Here is a 20,661-nt window from a genome sequence, read left to right as displayed (position 1 = left end):
ATCATATATCAGCACGTTGTTTAGCCGTATGGCACGTATTTGTGCATTTATCTCACTTCTAATTTGTTATAATTAGCAAGATTTACTTTTAGATAATTCATTCAAAGATAAGTCATTTTTTGAAGATATGTTCTGACCGAACATTACAGAATTTCGTTACGACCTGTTGCTGAGTTAGGAGGCTGTCTATTACGCAGTCCCGTTAAGCCAAAAAGATAACAGTGTTCTTAGGAAAGAAAATGTCTGTCCTCTGTAGCTTAATGGCAGAGCACGCCACACAGTCCCCCCACAGAGAAATGTAACTTTTCTCTCCAAATACGCTCGCTTGGTATCCAGTCACCTGTACTTCGTATGAATGACGTAGCTGAAATTCCTGACTTTGCACTTTTATACAAATACAATGCCACAACAGGCAAAATGCCCAACGAGGTGGCTGAGAAAAAGATGCCCATAGCAAGTATGGATGTCATATATTACAAAGATACAGCAACCCAATTAAAAATGCAATAAAAAATTTATAAGCAATATATATGTTTATCGTATTTCTTTTTAAACGTGTTAATTGCGTTAGAATTTACCATTCCCCGGGGGCAAGCTATTCCATTTATTAGCAACCCTCTTAGAGAAAAATTCCTTGCGACACCATAACCTAGAATTGTCCCTTACCAATCGAATATATTCCGCAAGAATGACTTTAATATCTATCTCTGTTCTATCGTGCTATTTTTATTTTTATCTATCCCATTTTAAAAACCGTCATTTGATTGTAGGACAGATACATTTCACGTATACGTAATACTTTTCACGACTTCCAACAACTAAATAAATAAACTCATCACGTATTTGTTATGGTGTAAAATTTTTAATTTCTCATTAATCAATGAATCATTTCATAGCAATGTATGATACTGGGCACTGCTTTCTCTTGAGGAAATTTATACATTCAATACGGTTTTTGTAACACAATATTCATTTGATATTTGGAAACGTCATCGCAGCAGCCACTCATCCAGTATCGTGGACCCTACCATCTTCTTACGAATGAGATCTTCCAGCTTCTGCAGCTGTTCTTCCGTGAGTGTATCCCTTCCGTCTCCCACGACACCCTTCCGGAAGAACAGCATGGGCAGCTTTGTATCAGGTGATGTAATCGATACCTTCAAGTTGTCCTTCATGTAATCGAAGCTGGTCCGCTCCACGATCTTCTCCAAGTAGGAGTCGTTGGATTTCAGGAAATTGTAATGGTCTTCGCCGAGGAATTTCGCGAGCCTCAATATCCCGTCACGAGGATTGGATTTGAGGTCCTCGTACGAGACCATTAGCAGATGACCGTCGTCTTTGTGCTCGTAGGCCTCCATCACGTGATCGAAGTAGTCTCCGTAGGGTAACAATCCGTCGACGAAAAGCTCGAAGAACCTGTCGAAGTTCTCCTCGGCTCTTCCGGAATTTCTCAAGAAGTGGTAGAAGGACACGAGTGTGTCTTCGGGTCTTCTGTACGTGTACACGTACTTGGCTTTCTCGTTGATAGACATCAAGCCGTAAGCGAAATGGTTCTTGTAGAATCTTGGTGGTTTGAGAGCTTTCACGGGTTCGATACCCACCCTTTCCATGAATGGCACGTGAGTATGAATGGTTTCGTTTATATCCGGAAAAGAATCGTCTGTATGGAGGATCAGCCAGATAATATAGGTTATCCAAGTGTTTCCGGTTTTCGGGAAAGCGCACAAGACTACGTCTCCGTCGAGAGGTGTGTAGTTGATGGACGCCTCCATATCCTCCTCCTTGAAAAACTTCGGGCCTGGTAGTCGGTAACCTTTGTATATCTTGGTGCTTCCATCGTCTCCGACTTGGGTTTGATCAGACATCTAAGCTGCAGACACTGGAATTCTGAAATACGGTTTCTTGGTTATTCAAGCTTATCGTGACCGTTGAGATTATCAGAAATCAAAATAAAGAAACTGAAAATTGAAGACGATTCAGCCACTCACATGCACGAATATAGCGACAAAATAAACGTTTTGTTGCAAGATTTAAGGTCATTCCACATTATACGTGAAATTTCCTATGGCATAGAAATCGTCAAGTTAACCATTTATCAATCAACTCGGTGCCGTCCAACTTATGGATGATTAATGCACGAAGACGGCTCATCTGCTCACTTGTGAGTTTGTCTTTCCCTTCTCCAACAACCCCCTTACGGAACATTTCGGCAGTGTCTTTTCCACCCGATAGCGATATCGGTATGGACAAGTTTCTTTTCATATTTCCAAAACTGGTCGAGTCGAGTACTTTCTCCAAGAATACGTCGTTTCCGAGCAAGTCTCTATAGTAATCGTGCCCCAGAAAGTTCGCGACGCGAAGGAACTGGTTTTTTGTGTCATTTATCAGGTTTTCGTAAGACACGAACAAGAAGTTTGGATCGTCTTTATGCACGTAGTACTTGTACAAGTGATCGAGGTAGTTCCCGCAAGGAACAGTTCCTTCGAGAAAGCTCTCGAAAAAATCATCGAAATCATTCTCTGGGGTTTCGGTCATTTTACCAAAGTAGTAGTAAGATACGAGAGTATCCTCCGGACGCCGGTATGTGTATATATATTTCGCTTTCAAGTTTATTTTCACGAGACCTCTTGGCAAGTGAGTTCTGTAAAACCGAGGTGGTTTCAGTTCCTCTATCTTACTCGTCCCGTATTGCTCCAGGTACGGCGCGAGTGTTTTAGAGAGTTCTCGCATCCCTGGGAAAGATTCGGCTCCATGCAAGATCATCCATATTATATAGGTCATCCACGTTGTTCCTGTCTTTGGATAGGTGCACAGAATGATATCATCGTCGAATGGCATGTACTGACAGGCCTGTTTCAAGTTTTCGTCTTTGGCCAGCGGGCCATCGGGGAAGAGATAACCTCTATATTTCTTTAACTTCAGTGTTCGGGACGAGTTTTTCTCTTCCTCTGCCATGAACCAAACTAGGATGTATCTAAAAATAGATGAAGAGAAACGTGTTCACTAGGCCGGCGTCACTTTGAATTGACATCGAACATCAGATATTTCTTTAGTATAAATATGTAGCCGGAAATCGTTTCCATTAACCAGGCTATCCTGAGGCATGCTCTTATCCGGACCCTGGAGGGCTCTTCGCGCGTGGGCTTAAATGACTTTGCATAGCAGTTACCATAAATTTTGTCACCTTTATAGAGGCCCTAGAGAACGACCAGGACTCTCAAGCTTCCACTCCAGTATCCTATGGAAGTATCTTTGGAGATGAGTGTTCTGGAAGCAAATTTTCGCCGAGGAATATTGAGCCAGGCTGGGACAGTCAGGATCGTCTTAAGATCATCATGAGCACTCAGGCAAAGTGATCTTTCTGAGGACCTCCTACCTTGATGGAAATGACTGCCTACCAATTAAAATGCTTACTCTCAAAATTTGAACCAGCTCTCATCAGGTCCCCGGGTCGTGTACGGGTGGGGACCTATGCATTTAGACGACACTGGGGCCAGTGTATAGCCAGGCTATGTTGCTGGTGCTTCATTGCAGCAGAGGGGGGAGGGCAAATATCAAATATTGGAAGCAAATATTTGCGAATGACTATTCTGCCAATCTGGACATGAGTGTTGCCCTAGCTTTGGTCTAAGGACCAAATAATTGCAGCAAACACCGCATCCCAAGATTGAATCATTATCTAATAAGGAAAAGCTACGGAATTTCGGGTGGAGGAACGCCATCTGATAGGAAATTTTCTTGCATTTTTTGCTCTCAATTTCTTTCCGGTCTCTTCATTAAAAAATTTCATAAGTTTCATAGCTTTGTGATGAATAGTCGCACACGAATAGTGTTCACAACTCAGAGCCTAAGAATTTTAATTATAGACACCTTGTATATATGTACAGTACTAGAACTTAATTGTAAAGAAGTACCACATTGCTGAAATAAGAGTTCCTAAGCTACACATAACAATCGGTTCATGAAGAATATGAAAGATGCTGTACATATCTGCTTATTGATAAAAATATTTTGATTTCTATAGTTTATTTTTTTCGACAACAAATATATTCAACAAATACATTCCTTAGGTATTAGTAATACATTCCTTACTTTAGGTTTTGACACATGCGGACGACGTCCGGACCCGCATGAACATTTCCTAGGTGCGGAGATTTTTCGGCTCGTCTGAAAGGCGCAGTATATTCCAATTGTTAAAACTTCTTCCGGACCCGCATCCGCTCCGTGCGAAAGGGCCCTTACATAAAGTAAAATTTTTCATCTATTCTTTTGTAAATACTGTACAGTGGGACCTCTCTATAAAGGACATCCGTGAGACAGAAATTTTTTGTCCGCAGACGGAGAATGTCCGCTAACATTATATTTGGCAATATTCCTTCGAAAGCAACATGAGTTTCTTATATATTTTTTAGTGAAATCATTGTATATTTTGAGCGGGTTTCGGCATTGATGCTTCCATGCAATTCCTAAACATTTGATTTTCACTTGAAAACTGTTCATGAAGTTTCCATAATTACTAGCAGAATGGCTTAAAAGTGCGCTTGTGTCTTATTTCTTGACGAGCCAAGCAAGAACAATTTTTGATCCTTGCATTTTGGAGTGTTCTCGTATATTGCTCTGCATTGTTCAACAGAGATAGAAAACTAAGTTGGGAAACAATAAATGACATTTTTATGCTGTTCATATCAATGTAAATCATATAAATACGGTGTGTTCCCTGAAGTGCAACATCCCATATTTTTTTATATAAAAGTTTTTTGTCATGCATAAAAAGCATTCATGGCACCTCCATTTACAGAAGATAACCCCCTCAAAATTTTTCTCCACTGGATATTTCAATGCTTGCCAATTAAAGGGTCAATATATAGCGAAATACATTGAAGCGCCGTCCCACGAGCTACTTAAACCGTGTGTGTGTGTGTCTCTCTCCTTCTGTTATCAAATTTTGAACTACAGTCGAATCCCGTTATAACGAATGCCAAGAGACCGGAGGAATCACTTCGTTAAAACGAAATTTCGTTATAAAGGAATTCCAGGTTACCTAGCATTATTCCTATGTGAAGGTATTTGGGGGATTAGAAAAGTGTCTGTTAAAACGAGATTTTCGCTATAACGGTATTCGTTAAAACTTGATTCGACTGTATAACCTGACTATACCCGCTGGCAGTTGATTTGCAGGTTGGGGGGGGGGGGGGAATGGAAAACATGCTTTACTGTAAAAAAAACTACAATGCAGTAGCTGAATAATTTAGCTACCAAAATAAGAGGGTTTTAAGGAAGCGAGATAACTCGGCATTGTCGCTGTAAGTGTTAGTGGTAGGTGTCCACTAATGAGGTTTGCCCATTATGGGAGGTTCTACTATACTATCAATCGCCAATTTTCAAGTCACCCCCAGAGAAACAATGAAAATGACTTCATGAGCGATGTTAAATACATAATAACCACACGGCTGTATAGTAAGGGTTGTCTCTCATCCCTTTAAGGTTGCTCTTGCCACCTTGGCTCAGTAGGCGTGGTCTCGGATCAAGTGCGTGACGTCACTGCTCCAATACTTTTTAACTAGAACTCCTTAATACACAGGCTGGCGCATGCGGCATTCTGGTCCTTTTTGTAGCACTGCTTACTATCATCGCATTGTAGGGTCCCTTCAACGCTCCTATATATTAGTTAAATTTATTGTGTTTGTAGTTGTTTTTATCGATTTTTTTCGTGAAATAACTTCAGAAATGCCTTGTTGTTCAGCTCCAAAGTGTTCCAATTCCGACAAAAAAGGTTTTATAGAATGTTTAGATTTCCGGTGGAAAAAGAACGACGCGAGAAGTGGATCGTGAACTCCAGGAGAGACGATTTCATACCAGGAAACGGGGACCAGGAAGGATAGGTATTAAGAATTCCATGAGTGTCCAGTATTTAGAGATTAATTATGATGGTTAATGAAGATTTTAATTCCTATTCTGAGAAATTGGGGCAGAATTTTTCATCTTTGAAAAACAGATGTGTATCCCTTAAAAGGAATTTTGACTGTTTTGGACGTTAATATTTGTACCATATTAATCACTTAAAAATATGTATGTTATGCTGTTTTATCATTCTTATGTGTGATGCAATATGCACTTACCTGACATTACTTTGAATTAAGGTATAAAAAAAGGCTGTGTGGTAATTTTTCGTTATTGTCCCTTTTTAAATTAGGTACATTTTGAAGAAAACCAGTATGAGTTGAAAAGGCAAGATGGCTGCAAGAAGTGAAAGCAAACTGCTGTGCCGACCTTGTTCCAGGTTCCTAATCCACCGAAACTTCTTACTCCTCAACGGAAGAAGAATATAGGCCTTCCAAAAGTTCTGAGTGATGATTATGTATGTGATATTCTCAAATAACCTTATTTTCTCAATTGTCATTATAAAGCCAGAAAATACTGAAAGCCAGAAAATCGTCATTGCTTATTTGTTTACTTTTTAGATGAGGAGAGAAAGCTTGGTTCGGAGGATACTAGCTACAGACAAATATATTTATTAAAAGGAATCAATGTGTGTATTTTATTGGTGATTATCTATCCTAATGTGGTGATGTTTTTATACATTTATTAGGATTTTAAGATTAGCTTATTATTGGCCCATGGCTGCAACTGGGGGGGGGGGCATGTGGGTCTGGTGCCCCAGGCGCTGGACCAGAAGGGGTGCAGAATTCACCCTTTAACTGTTTCTACATGCAAGGGGGTACCAAAATTCTGGCTTGCCCGAGGGACAAAGTATTTTGTTGCGCTCCTGTATTGACCTATTACTAGGGTCAAAGATAACGAAATATGGGTATTTACCATGTACGCGTAGACTATTTTTTTGCCATAATTGTAATTTTCAATTTTCAGTAGAGTTTTTATCTTGGCTCTCTTAAAGTATTGCTTTTGAATATATATATATATATATTTTTCCAGATTAATTGCTGTTGGGTCACGCAGTTTCAAGAAAAACTATATTTCTGTTATTTAAGCATATTTTTTTTGTAATTCCCAAAGTTTACTGGTACTCTAAAGCAGCGTAATAATTGATTACATGGTGTAGAAAAATATGTGAAATTGTGAATGATATTTGTAAAATCTTGCTTTCATCAGTTATGTACATTATGTTTGAATATTTTTTTAATAAATAAATTTATTCACTCATTGAGCTCGTCAATTTACATTATTGAACCTGTGAGTGCTATTCAGAATTTGTAACTTACTGAAGAAAATTCTGATAAAATAAATGCTCCTAAAATATTTAACAATTTTTTTACTAAATTTCCAATATCTAGAGGCAGTAGTTTATCAAATCCTTAACTTCACACAATCATTTAATATCCAGAAGAAATTTTCTTAATGTAATCTAAATTGACTATATATATTTTTGTATGCCACTTTTACCCTGAAATTAAGGATCGGGGTAAGGGATATATAGGAATATTTTATTTTCACTAAAAACCTGAAAAAAAGTTAAGAATTTTTTTTTTGCTATATACTTTTGTGTTTAAGATTAATTACTTGATCGTCATCACACGAACTGTTACGAATTCAACCTGTTGTTTACCAATAATTTCGTGATTAATCATAATTTCGTGAAACGTGGTTTATTTCCCATAGTAAATCCGTTCCTTGAAATTCCTTGTTTCTCCCACAAATTGAATTTTCCATACGCTTTTGCCAAGCATTTTTAGCGCGAATGGGAATTCTGTTAGGTTGCTATGCCAGATTTACCGACGCGATTTTTTTCCCCTCTGTTGGCGGTCATTTCCGAAGCGACGATTTCGTGCAGCAACCCTTCGGCGAGGACCAGAATGCCTGATGGTTCCGCTCGTATATGAAGGCGTCTTATTTTTAACTGAAGCGCGACCTTGAAATACCAGGGTAGGCAATGGCAATCGACCGGTCCTGTCAGTGCGATGACGTCAGCTGCCACGTCACGAAACTACTCTTATTACAGAGGCCCCTGGTAATAACGCGCAATCCCAATTTGCATATGCTGATAGGGAACTTAAAAAAATGACGTTATAAGCGAGCTGACGTCAAAAGTTATATTCATCGTACCGAGGTCTTACCATAGGTGCCGGAACCTAAGAGCTGAGGTGATTTGAGCCTCCCCGAATGAATTTTGTAGGGAGGCCCCCACAAGGCCGGGGCCGACAGGGCTCTAGCTCTGGGGCCCAGGATAATTCTCGTAATTTTTTGCTTTTCCACGCTATACATGAACTATAGAAGGGCCCGTGAAAAGTCTGACTAGGGGCCCCCGCGGAAAATTCCAGCCTAGGGGCCCCTACTCCTGGATGTGGGGCCCATGACCACCACAATAATTTCTGAAAATAAAATGCACCTTCTCTCTCCTGTGTACGCGCTTGTCGACAAGCAAGTTTCAGCTCCCCTTCCTTCATTGCTTTTAAGTAAAAATTACTATTATTGTTATTAATTAATTAATTAATCTATATATATAAAATTGATTTTCTGTGTGTGTGTGTGTGTGTATGTTCTCTATACAAATCTACAATTTTAGATCGATCGTCGCCAAATTTTGCATATATACCAAATGGGACCCGACTTGAACGATAGGCTACTTTAAAATTTCGTCAGCCCAGGGCAAATGCCCCAAATGGGCAAAAAACTGTCCGGCAACAATGGTTTTTTGGGCCTCAACAATCACTTTCCGAACGTTTATTTTGGTTACCGTGGTTCCCTAGCAATGCGTTTAAGACGTGTATATGCCTTTACAATGGTTTGTCATTTCTTCAATGCTGTACGTATATGTATAATAGTTTATGACTTTATAATGGTTTGCCACTTTACTCAATCCTCCCAGTAATGAGAGCTTTTTGAATAGACACCATCATCAGCATCACTTTGAGGGTAAGGCAAAGGATGACCCCCCCCCCATAGAAATCCGTGTTAAAATTGCCGATTTTAATGTAGAAATGCGGAAATTTGGTGGGGTTTTTTCTGTCACATCAATAATTTTAAAAATTGAATTGAATTCCCGATTGAGTTCGCTTAAAGATATACGAAGCCCAGGAGATTAAATATGAAGTAATTAGCCGGACCTATTGTATATATATATATAGTTTTGAGTTGGATATCCATGCAATAACATTGATTTTAACTTTTTATTTATATCTTCTCAAGGGCGTAGCGAGTGGGGGGGGGACTTGGGGGTCTGGTCCTCCCCCGAAGTGTGAGAAAATGACCGAAAAAAGGGAAAAGATGGACAAATCCATTTTTCTGTCACTTTGGTCCCCCCCCCGAACGAAATTTCTGGCTACGCCCCTGTATCTTCTCAAGCATGAAAATTAATGTCTCCGTATTGTCTTTTAATATTCAACTGCATAAATTCATATAGTTTAGGTTGCTTTAAAATTAATTATGGGCCCTTAAAAAGTACATCGAAAAAATTCCACAGCTTTAATTAAGCATTTTTTGAAGCAGAAACAGGCAGAAATAGATAACTTGAAGTTCAAAGGGGGGAATCGAAATACCTAGCACCTTTTGAAATATATATATATATATATTTTTACGTTTCTTTAAATCTAGATTTGTTTCTTTCATGAGTCACGTAGGAAGTCGCCATATTGGTGAACTTGGAAACGGTTTGCATGTCCCTCAAAGAAAGAGAAGAGGGAGATATCAGGTGATCCAAAAAAGCCTCATTGAAAAATACCCGGGCAACGCCGGGTATTATAGCTAGTGTATTTATAAATTTCTTTTTGCGCTTTACAAACTGTATAACCAATCAAATAAACGAGAGAAAGAACAAATAAGAGCAACTTACCAATGAAAAAAAGAAGAGAAAAGGTGCTCCCAGGTGAAAGAATTGACGTTTTTTTGCTGTCACTGATATTGATGAAATGAAATCGTGGACTTATGGCCTCGGAAGTGGACTTGAACCTCCCTGTAATCTTATCAAGTGCTCTCGCATGACATCGTTTCTTGGGTTTTTAGTATATTCAATGGGTGTTACCTTTAATTATCCTCGTGAAAAGAAGAAACGGCATCAGATAGAGGTTTCGTGTGTTGGAACTTGATATACACACAGAAAAAAATAAAAAAAAGAGCATGATTCATTTTCTGTTGTAACGTGAACGTGACCATTTGTTTACGGGTTATTCTCTATTTAACATGTGTCATATCAACGGCATTTCACGGATAAATGCATTGTATTATATTTTACACGTAACATAAAAAAAATAATGGCGTTTATTTTCTTGGCATCTTTTCAAGGTCGAAAAGGTTTTGCCTCAAACTCTCATAGAATTTAGTGCAGGAATGAATTCAGCCAGTCTCGTTAGACGTCGTATTCATCATCAACATCACTCCTTTGAAGCACGGGATGAACGTCATAGAAATCAAAGTGCTGATTCATTTCACTGTTGAAATGAAGTGGAGTTTCACCCTCGCGGGGGTGAATAAAGTGTAAATTTCATTTATATACACACTTTATTACTGTATCTTCAACTGTGCGTATATTCATATGATTTTAGAAGTCAGAGGTGTCAAAGGTGGAGTCGACTGATGTAATGTATATATGAATTGACATCATCATCATCGTGCCCCCCAAACTTCCAAGTCTATTTGCGCCTATGAGAGGAGGGCCTAACAAAAATGAGATCCGGTTGAAATTTTCCAGGATTTAACAGGTAGGGCCTCCGAAAAACCCCTTGTCCCGGGGACTCATGATACTCTTAAGACGGCCCTGGGACGATTCTCAATTTTTTTTTTTTTGTTTTCCCACACTATAAATTCACTATAGAAGGGCCTGCGAAAAATCTGGCCTAGGGGGCCCACCAAAGATCCCAGCCTTGAGACCCTGCTACCACTACTAAACTGCACATACACCTCATCCATATGCCTCTATGGAATTTTCAGTGAATGGGTACAGATGTCGGAATATTCGTGTACATGTTGTGAAGTTTGTTTCTGAAGAAAGCTTGTTATTTGTTTCTCGTCAAGTGCTGCCATCTGTCTTCCGAATTCGAAAGCAGACAACTCTGCAGGTTATTTTTTTGCTTGCGGTGTCGTGCGTGAACATTTTTAATGTTGTTGGATTGATTGCTCTCCGTGCAGAGACTTTTATAAATGTAAGCTTTTGGCTAGCATTCGCACCTTGAAGTTTTAAAACTTCAGCCGACCACCACTATATGCTGTCAGTGGGGTTCCTTGGTGCCCTGCTGCCGGATTGGGGGGGGGTGGGTCTATGAAGTTTCCAATGGCTCATAAATTGTACAGAAGGAAGCCCAAAACGTCAGCTGTGATTTTCGACAGAACGTCTGAACTTCAAAAATTTTTCCCGCGATTTCTGACACCGATCATGGCGGATAGAAATCTTCTCACCCTACATTTCTCGATTTATTTGAGGGGGGAGGAAAGTGCACTTGAAAGTGTACATGGAACTGTACACTTTCAAGGCAGCATCAAAGCTCTATTTTAATACAGCGGCTCAATCGGCAGCATTCTCACTAGTTAGAGGCGGATTTAACGGCAGGCGCACCGGGTCCCCGACTTCTGAAGGGATCCAAAAACCCAAACTTTACACTTTTTCTAATTTAACGGGCCCAATGTTTAATGGGCCCACAGGGAGCAACAGGTTCAACAACAAACGGTTCAAATATTCAATCATTACACTTCACTTCTGCAATATAGATGGCAGCACTGAAAAATCAGACACAACACTAGAAAGTAGATACGCTCTCAGACTGTTAGGTTACCCATGGCGATATACCTGAGTTGTGCTCTGTTTGAAAAAAAAAAGTTGGTACGTAAATTATCATGTATGATACATTCAGCACAAAAAAAACGACAATTTGTCGTTGACAAAGGACGGCTGGAGTTGAACATTTTACGGGTCCCAGGTGCCCCGTTACCTTCCTTTTTCAAGAGCCTATGCCAAGACCGTAGTGAGAGGAGAGGACCGGAGGAGGGTCCGGTCTCCACGAAATGTTAGAAAATGACTGATTTTTATGCAATAATATGGAAATATCTATTGTTTTATCACTTTCGTCCCCATCCCTCATCGAAGTACTAGTTCCTCCGTCCTCCGAATTAAATTTGTGACTTTTCACAGGCCTTTTTGTGACTACGATCCTGGCCCAGGGCCTCATCAAACCTAAATCCTGCACTGGGAGATCGGCGATGGGGAAAAAAAAGATTTTGTGAGTCGTGGGGGAGATTTTTGCATATCAAAACTTTGAATATCATTTAATTGAAAACGGGTCGTATGGTCTAATGACTTCCAGCTTATGCAATTTCAAGATTACGCATCATCAGATCACGAGCTTCGTTGACGTCATAGGTGCTAGAACATTCTGAGTTGCAACAAACGACCAATCAGAGGTAGGGATTTCCGATAGCAGTCAGCATTTTATATAGGCTAGTGTACGGGGAAATTCATTTATTGTTCGTCGTTTTGGAAGTTGGTAGCGTTTGTCGAAGATTTCTCTACTGCGATTTTGGAAGATATCAATTTGGGTGAGCGTAATATTAATCTACGAGTAAATCCATTTCTAATTCGTTACATTATTTTGCGCGTTTTATTAAAATAATAAACGGGGCTTAAATTAATGTCGTCTGTTCATTCTGCGGGTTTTATGTACTGCTTACGTGGGCGGAAGTCGAGTTCTTTCCTTGCCGCCATAGAGAAAGAAATGCGACGCGTCTGCATAATTAATCAATCGACCAATTAGGAATCGTAATTTGCTGAAAAAGGTCCAATTCTTCGATTTATTATCCAATTAGAAAAATATATATTTGGTTGATGTATTCTGTTCTGTATTATTACTTAACCCTTAACTTCGTGTTGTGGTGCCATTTTGATCCCAGCAAGTATTACTGCTGGCAAAAAAAATCGACATAAAGGGTTTTTTCCCCTTAAAAACAATGGGGGATGGGCGTTAACGTAATTTCATTCTTCCATGGACCAAGTCACAAAAAATATTCAAATTTTCTTTCTAATTATTTGAAAATTATCTTTTACTGAGACATTTCAAAGAAATTGGGGGGGGGGGGGGAAGAGAGAAGGATAAATGACTCCGTTTTTTATTTTATTACATTATATATTCAGTTTTTTTAATGCAATTTTGATGATTATAATCGTATCTGTTCATTTTTTAAACTTTCCCCGGGTATATTTTAAAGTGAAAATAATGCAATTAATTAAGAACCAAATTTGTAGACAAATGTAGGCAGGGCCGCGGTTCTGGACCTTTTTCCTAATGTTACCAAATAATATTTTGGTAATTTAAAAAGAAAAATCGTCCCCTCCTTCAGTTGGGGCCCTAAAAAAAATCGGGCCTTTTTAATTATGAATTGACATCATCCAGACTTCCAAGTCTATCTGCGCCTATGTGCTCAGGGCTGGACCAATTGCAAAAAGATCTAGGTGCCAGAATGATTTGTGTTAAAAAAAAAATTCTCCACAGAATACATAAATACATAGTCTAAAACCAAGTGTTTATTTTACAATGTTTCGAATAGAGCACATCTTGCATCTCTCCCTCTGCTGAACAAATGTAGACAATCAGCTCCGAGAATTTGTTTACTGGACTACTCCCTTATGCTGCGTCTCATTTGTCAAGTTTCTTTTGAAACTGCAATAGTGAAATTTCTCCATGTATTTCTTTTATAAATGGCATATGTCATTTCAAGCATCGTGAAGAACGGTCTGAGCCAGTATTTCTTTGACTTCCTGTCCCTGTCATCTAGTGAGTGCAGCATATCTGCCTTGTTCATTCTGCCCATTGATCAATATCATAGGTGCTAGTCGGGTTTTTTTTTTTTTTGTGTCCTATCTCTATCTTCACTACTCAATGTGGTTGCTTCAATAAAAAATCTCCCCGCATCGAAGCAATTTGTATTATAGGAAAAAAATCCACTCGCTACCTGACGGTACTTTATAGTACCGGCTTACATTTTTGACCCTATGATAGAAAATAGAGAATTCTAAATAAAATGTAGGGAATGCTTACCTGTGTTTAGTATAGAAGAGAATAAAAAATAATAGCACTAGTAATTTAGTCACTAAATTAACTCGAATGAACAACACGCAAATCTACTCTACTATTGAACTTCCTAATGCTATATATGTGGCAAAGATAAAATGCCCGCAGCAAATGGAAAAAGTATTGCTGCCATAAACTGCCCGCTATTGGAACTGCGCTCGTGTCCTTGTAGATACTGTCAGTAAAAGTGGTGGTATTACGAAGATATAAGCGTTTGATTAAAACGGTGCTTTGAAGTACTGTCGGGATATAAAAGGTTCTACTCGGAATCGTAGTCCTTACAAACAACACTACATGTTGATCAAATCTTGCATGTGATCTTCTAACAGCTTTTCCGAAAGGCATTTAACCTTGTGCAAGTAGTGTGAGGAGTCATTTTGACCTAACAAACTTTTGATCAATGATAAAAAAAAATATATATATATCTGTCAAAAACCTATGCAAAAACTAGCTTGAAGGGTACTGAAAAGTCCAGATGGTTTTTCTCGAGGGTGGGGGGTGGTGGCAAGATGAGCAATGCGTAGGGTTAAGATGAATTATCTGGAATCTGTTTCAAGACTCAATTATTGATTTTACTGTAGTGATTTTGGATGATTGATTTAAATTCTATGGAGAGGGGGAAGAAATTAAAAAAAAAATTGAGGGTCATTATTTTTCTTACTTCCAGGTACAACATGCAAATCTTTGTGAAAACCCTGACTGGAAAAACCATCACTTTGGAAGTGGAGCCAAGTGATACGATTGAGAATGTGAAGGCCAAAATTCAGGATAAGGAAGGCATCCCGCCGGACCAACAACGTCTGATCTTTGCCGGGAAGCAGTTGGAAGATGGCCGTACCCTCTCGGATTACAACATCCAGAAGGAGTCGACTCTTCATCTCGTGCTCAGGTTGCGAGGAGGCATGCAGATATTCGTGAAGACTCTCACCGGCAAGACCATCACCCTTGAGGTGGAGCCAAGTGACTCGATTGAGAATGTCAAGGCAAAGATCCAAGACAAGGAAGGGATCCCTCCCGATCAGCAGCGTCTCATTTTCGCAGGAAAGCAGTTGGAAGATGGCCGTACCCTGTCTGATTACAATATCCAGAAAGAATCGACGCTTCATTTGGTGCTGAGACTCAGGGGAGGCATGCAGATTTTCGTCAAGACTTTGACAGGTATGCATTTGGTTGGTTATAAAATTTGCTTTTGATGTTTTTAAAACATAGTTGCCAAGTTTAGCAGATTTTCCAGGCAGCTTTCGAATTTTGTGGCTGATTTGTAAAAAAATTCTTACTTTCCTACCCCGAAGGAACTTGCTGTACACCGAAAAAAGACTCTTGCGTTAGTTTTTAATACTTAATTGCAAGCGTAATGTAAATTGTACTAATTGTGTCAATTTTCTGTAGTAAAAGATAATTTGCCAAATGGCCAACGTCAATCGGGTCTTTCGACATTCGAAATGATTTATCTATTTAACCACATGTCTCATTTAAGCTGAATAGGATTTTATTATTGCAGTGACTTGATTTTCAGAGTAGGAAGGACTGGTAACATTACTTATTATTGCAGTGACTTGATTTTCAGAGTAGGAAGGACTGGTAACATTACCCATTGATTCTTAACCTGGAGCCATATCCAATCCTGGTATATTCTGAAGATGTCATGGCTTCCTTTTCATCTAAAATTTTACCCACAAGTGGTGAAGGGGACCACAAATGTGAACGTAGTGGTGTTTGAGCGAGGAACACTCAAGTACCCATGGAAATTCGTTGAGTGGTCTGAACTCTGAACACCCCTAGAATTGATTCGGAAATCAATTTCCTACATGAAACTTGAGGCTAGCATCCCCACAGGTTTGAAATATTCCCCCCTTTCCTCGTGTCAGGAAAGGAAACTGTCAAGTGAAATATGTTGGTGGGGGGGGGGGCGGTATCTACTATTCAAAATCAAGGTAGAGGTGTCCATAGAACCAGGTAAATCTTAACTCCTTATTCCCTATGCAAGTTTTTCTCGAAAGCCGCTGTTTATTCACAAACACAACTACGTTTACATTTATGGTCATAATGACGGAATCGCATCGCAAGGTCCTGGGCTCATTAGATACACTGGGACTGTTAGGTGCTCATTTAAACTTTCTTCCAGCACAGCTTGCTAGATAGTAAATTACCCATGGTGATAGACCTGAGCTGTGTTCGGAAGGAAAAGAAGTTTATATTTTAAAGTATGCATTGCTGAGATATCCCAAACGAGCTAGAAACATTGATTTGTGTTTTTTAAAATTATGCTTTGATTCTTTTATAAATGAATATTTACTTTACTCACAGGGGTAGGAACACTGCGTCAAAATTAACATCTTGTGCCATCCTGTTCCAATAGTGTTTTTCTGTTTCAAATAGCAAATTTTGCTTTAGTATGTCCCGAATTTTAGAAAGCGTGGCAAAATAATTTATTCATTCTTGCTGCAAAACAATTCTTCCAGAGAAAAGTGTTTTATTCCACTGTGCTTAAGCTATTGGCCCCTCATCTGGCTTTCCATTGCGAAATCCCTAATATCCATGATCGTGCAACTGAAGTTGGTTTCCAATGGTCTTTCAGCTTTAAAGCGCAAATGCAAGTCAGTTTCAGTATTGAAAGCCTCCACTAGAAGCAGCAGAAATTGTAGTTGATCGACACTCCGTCAAATCCTGATGTTTCGTAAAAAAAAAAAATTCATTCCGGGAGTAAAAGAACAGGTTTGCCAAATTGAAAATGTTAATTTAGAAACTTTGCCGAATAACGAGCGTTAAATTGCCGATATAGTGTCAGATCGCAAAGTAATGACTGCTGAATTGCCAAACATGTTGATTCTTAAATTCTCTCAGATTTTTCAAGTTTCAGAGTTTAAAAATATTAACTTGAAGATTTATATCCCATTTGAACTGCCGTTCCAGACAGCAAATAATGCCCCCAGTAAACAAAAATCATCTTCAATAGAGTGGTGTAAAAAATTTTGTGACAGTTGCTCTTTCAAACAACGTGTCAAAAGCCTGAAACATCAAAAATAAAAAAACAAAAACAAGCTGATAAAAAGATGTTTAATAACAAAAGACAGTGCAGTTGTTTTATTTTAAAAAGGGGTGGGGGGGGGGTTAACAAAAATATTCTTGAGCTAATTTCGTTGTTCCAATTTATAAATATCTGCTTCGAATCCTATATTTTACTGTTACAAAACTGCTCTGAAATGGACTGTCACTTTTCATCCCTGTTTACTATTCTGGGCAGCTGTGAATGAGCCATCAATCAAGCAAGTTAGCCGCTAGTGATAAAAGTTTGAGAACCACTGCCATATTTGCATGGCTTGGAGTGGGTAGAAGAATGTCCTTGTGTCTATAGACATGTAGGGATAGGACGAATAGTGATTTTTGTCAAATACCAAATATTTGGCGGCAGAATATCAATTTTCTTAATTTATCAAAATTAGAAATAAAATTAAAATTTTTAATTGGAAATAAAAATTAATAATTTCTAATTTAGATTTAATTTTAATTTTTTTTATATATTAACCAAAAGATTTTTGTTACCATGATATTAACAATCAAATTTAACAATGATGTATTCATCATTGTTATTTATATTTATTGTTATTTATTATTGTATTTTAATATTAGTGATACCTCCAGTAATGAAAATATTTGTTCTGGAATCACTTCATTAGCCAAGTGGTGATTTCCCCCCCCCCCATAGGTTTCTATGGAAAATTGTTTCGTTCCAGCTTGTGCCAAAAATTAAACCATAGTGTATATAACTGTTGCCGATCGGCAACAGCTACTTTGAACGCGTGTCTTTTTCCGCTGCCAATTGGCAACTTCATGTTTTGAAACATTCATTATTCCCATTTTTCTTTCGAAAGCCACTCGTGGATGGCCGTAAAACTTATTTACATCTTTTTTTAATTCTGTAACCTGTCAAAAAAAAAAATCGTGCATTGTAGGGTCTAAATGATTCATTTGTTTTTTTTTTACGTTGAAGTTCGCAAACCTTTTTTTTTTTTTTTTTTAAACTTGGTGACGATTGGCAATGGCTGACACAATGTCATGTTTTTGCAAACGAAAAATCCTTATTTTTATAAAAATCCCTAGATTGTTTTTCTAAGTTTTTTTTGTTTTTTTAATAATATTTATTTTGTATTGAATTTGAATCGGAGTTAAAACCTTCTAAATTTCAGGAAAAACGATCACTTTGGAAGTTGAACCGAGTGACACCATTGAGAACGTGAAAGCTAAGATCCAAGATAAAGAAGGCATCCCGCCTGACCAGCAGCGTCTGATCTTTGCTGGTAAGCAGTTGGAAGATGGTCGTACACTCTCTGATTACAACATCCAGAAAGAGTCTACCCTTCATCTTGTCTTGCGGCTGCGAGGAGGCATGCAGATTTTTGTGAAGACCCTGACTGGCAAGACTATTACCCTGGAAGTCGAACCCAGCGACACGATCGAGAATGTGAAGGCGAAGATCCAAGACAAGGAAGGGATCCCTCCCGATCAGCAGCGTCTAATCTTTGCGGGCAAGCAGCTAGAAGAGGGCCGTACGCTCTCTGATTACAACATCCAGAAGGAATCCACGCTTCACTTGGTGCTGAGGCTTAGAGGAGGCATGCAGATCTTCGTTAAAACTCTGACTGGTAATTATCTTTTTTTTTTAAACTCTTTATTTCCCATGTATAGAATCTAAAGTTGGGTCCGCACTTACGGTATTGTGCAGCGGGAAACTGGTTTTTAAGGTGGACCTACACACAAGTTGGTCAATGTGAATAGCGCGACATTGTATATCCTTGCTTTCATCAGGGAGCAGCCCACTGGAAGTTTATACATGAGAAATTGGGGGGGGGGGGGTTCACACATTGTTCGGTTTTCTTGTGACGCTCGTCACTTGCGTGATTATCAGTATTTGTTCTACATGGAACAAGTTTCTCTACCACTTATGCCTCACTCCGTTAACAGTTCTCCACTTTTTTATTTTTGAGTTATGTTTTTTTTGTGCATGAGAGCAGTTTAGCACTGTGGGTGTGGATCCAGCTCAAGGAGGTATTGTTTTAATGTGGTTTTTTTTTCCCCCTTGAGTATGATGTGTTTGATGTGCCATATTTTATAATTTGTTTATTCCAGGTAAAACCATAACTCTGGAAGTTGAGTCGAGTGATACAATTGAGAATGTCAAGGCAAAGATCCAGGATAAGGAAGGCATTCCACCGGACCAGCAGCGTCTCATCTTTGCTGGCAAGCAGTTGGAAGACGGACGCACTCTTTCGGATTATAACATCCAGAAGGAATCTACTCTTCATCTCGTTCTCAGGCTCAGGGGTGGATTCTAGTTCCAGGGATCCCCATCTTTATTTTTGTGGAAAAAGAAAAATTCCATTTAGGCTTGAACTTGACAAGATATTCTTTTTTGCAGAACAGTTTTTTTTCTTTATACAGGAATGAGTTTTTGAACTAATAGAATAAAGGTTACACAATGAGCATTAAGATGATTTGTCTTTTTATTTAGTATTGTTGAGTGATTTGTTTTGATCTTATTTTAATCAAAATTTTCATAAATCTAATGTATTTGTAATATAGAAATTTGCTGTTCATTAGTTGCATTTTTAGGACACTCCACCTTTTAATATATCAATCGTTGCTCTCAATGGTTGAGGTTTTCGCAGCCATTAGATAAATGCATCATAGCTATTAGCATTTGAAGGCTGTCATCTGTTTTGAGTTTTTTACCTCAATGTTTTTCTCTAAGCATTTTGGAATCTTCTGAAGTTGTTGGAGAAATGTTGGTCAGACGATGGCCGCCTTCAATCCTAAATAGCTCATTTTTACCACTGATCTCGGTGTTTAGGAGATATTTCCAATAAATTAGTGTTCAGTCTGGTCTCTTGTTGAACTACAGGTGGTACGTAATGGTGGAAAATACAACGTTGACCAAATGTTTTAGTTGCTGATTTTAATTATATGAATTTCTTGAAATTTGAAGGGGGGGGGAACACCCTCATATATGTGAAGGATTATTAAAATTTCATTTTCAGTGCATTAGTTTAAATGTCACAGAAGGCATTCTGTACGTAGCCGGTCAATTTGTCGCACTCAACTTGTCGCGCTCAACTCGTCGCGCATCAATTTGTCGCAGTGCCAATTCGTCGCGGTACAAATTCGTCGCAGAGCCAATTCGTCGCGATACAAATTCGTCGCGGTACAAATTCGTCGCAGAGCCAATTCGTCGCGGTACAAATTCGTCGCAGAGCCAATTCGTCGCGGTACAAATTCGTCGCAGTGACAATTTGTCGTGTAACCAATTCGTCGGGACGTCAATTTATCGCAGAGTCAACTCGTCACGCGATCTGTATGTAGGTTTTTTGTCACATACGTGAAAAAATAAACATGAAGAAAAGTTTTTTTCCATCAAGAAATGCACACAGTTTATTAAATTTTTTTTTTGTCATTTCGAAAAAAATCATCGAAATTACATCGAAATTAAAATTACAATTGATATTAATGTTTTATTATTCAATTATTGTAAATGTTAAAAAAATCATTTTTTCTATGATAAAATTTTAAAATTCTGTAAAAAAATGTCGGTGTTTATGATATTCCCCAAATTACAGCACAGCGGAGGCTCTCTTTAAGTGTAAACTTGTATCTGTCC

The 20,661-nt window shown here is 38.6% G+C and overlaps 3 protein-coding genes across 7 annotated transcripts in view; 1 reads left to right on the top strand and 2 right to left on the bottom strand.

The window, feature by feature from the left end:
* LOC149069308 (sulfotransferase 1C2-like) overlaps positions 1-10,102 on the bottom strand; it is a 31,057-nt gene extending 20,955 nt beyond the window's left edge. Inside the window, exons 1-2 of one of the 5 annotated variants that reach the window (XM_089249196.1) lie at positions 9,788-10,044; positions 833-1,887 (exon numbers count right to left, since the gene is read on the bottom strand). In XM_089249196.1, the coding sequence (XP_089105322.1) occupies positions 990-1,865 (876 nt within the window). In that variant the 5' untranslated portion in view covers positions 1,866-1,887; positions 9,788-10,044 and the 3' untranslated portion in view covers positions 833-989. Of the gene's footprint in view, positions 1-832; positions 2,975-9,787 lie in introns of those variants that run through there. The other 4 variants (XM_089249197.1, XM_089249195.1, XM_089249194.1 and 1 more) reach the window with 4 other exon arrangements.
* LOC149069309 (sulfotransferase 1C2A-like) lies at positions 2,080-2,955 on the bottom strand. Its single transcript, XM_089250022.1, has one exon. It carries the CDS (start codon positions 2,953-2,955, stop codon positions 2,080-2,082), a length of 876 nt encoding a protein of 291 aa, XP_089106148.1.
* Positions 10,103-12,418: 2,316 nt separating the features above from the next.
* Positions 12,419-19,496, top strand: LOC149069307 (polyubiquitin-C-like). The gene is made up of 4 exons (XM_089250197.1): positions 12,419-12,480; positions 14,677-15,167; positions 18,197-18,652; positions 19,137-19,496. Exons 2-4 carry the CDS (start codon positions 14,684-14,686, stop codon positions 19,340-19,342), a joined length of 1,146 nt encoding a protein of 381 aa, XP_089106323.1. The 5' UTR covers positions 12,419-12,480; positions 14,677-14,683; the 3' UTR covers positions 19,343-19,496.
* Positions 19,497-20,661: the final 1,165 nt, after the last annotated feature.

The sequence above is a fragment of the Pholcus phalangioides genome, unplaced genomic scaffold, assembly GCF_987345545.1.
Source record: "Pholcus phalangioides strain wild (caught in Gottingen) unplaced genomic scaffold, Ppha-v1.0 ptg000022l_1, whole genome shotgun sequence".
Taxonomy (NCBI): domain Eukaryota; kingdom Metazoa; phylum Arthropoda; class Arachnida; order Araneae; family Pholcidae; genus Pholcus; species Pholcus phalangioides.
Note: the sequence above shows the minus strand (reverse complement) of the source record. Positions and strands in the feature narration are given on the sequence as shown.

Coding starts and splice junctions, on each gene's coding strand:
- LOC149069307 (XM_089250197.1), top strand. CDS start 14,684: ATGCAAATCTTTGTGAAAACCCTGACTGGAAAAACCATCACTTTGGAA. Junction 15,168..18,196: donor TTTCGTCAAGACTTTGACAG/GTATGCATTTGG, acceptor TCTAAATTTCAG/GAAAAACGATCACTTTGGAA. Junction 18,653..19,136: donor CTTCGTTAAAACTCTGACTG/GTAATTATCTTT, acceptor TGTTTATTCCAG/GTAAAACCATAACTCTGGAA.
- LOC149069309 (XM_089250022.1), bottom strand. CDS start 2,955: ATGGCAGAGGAAGAGAAAAACTCGTCCCGAACACTGAAGTTAAAGAAA.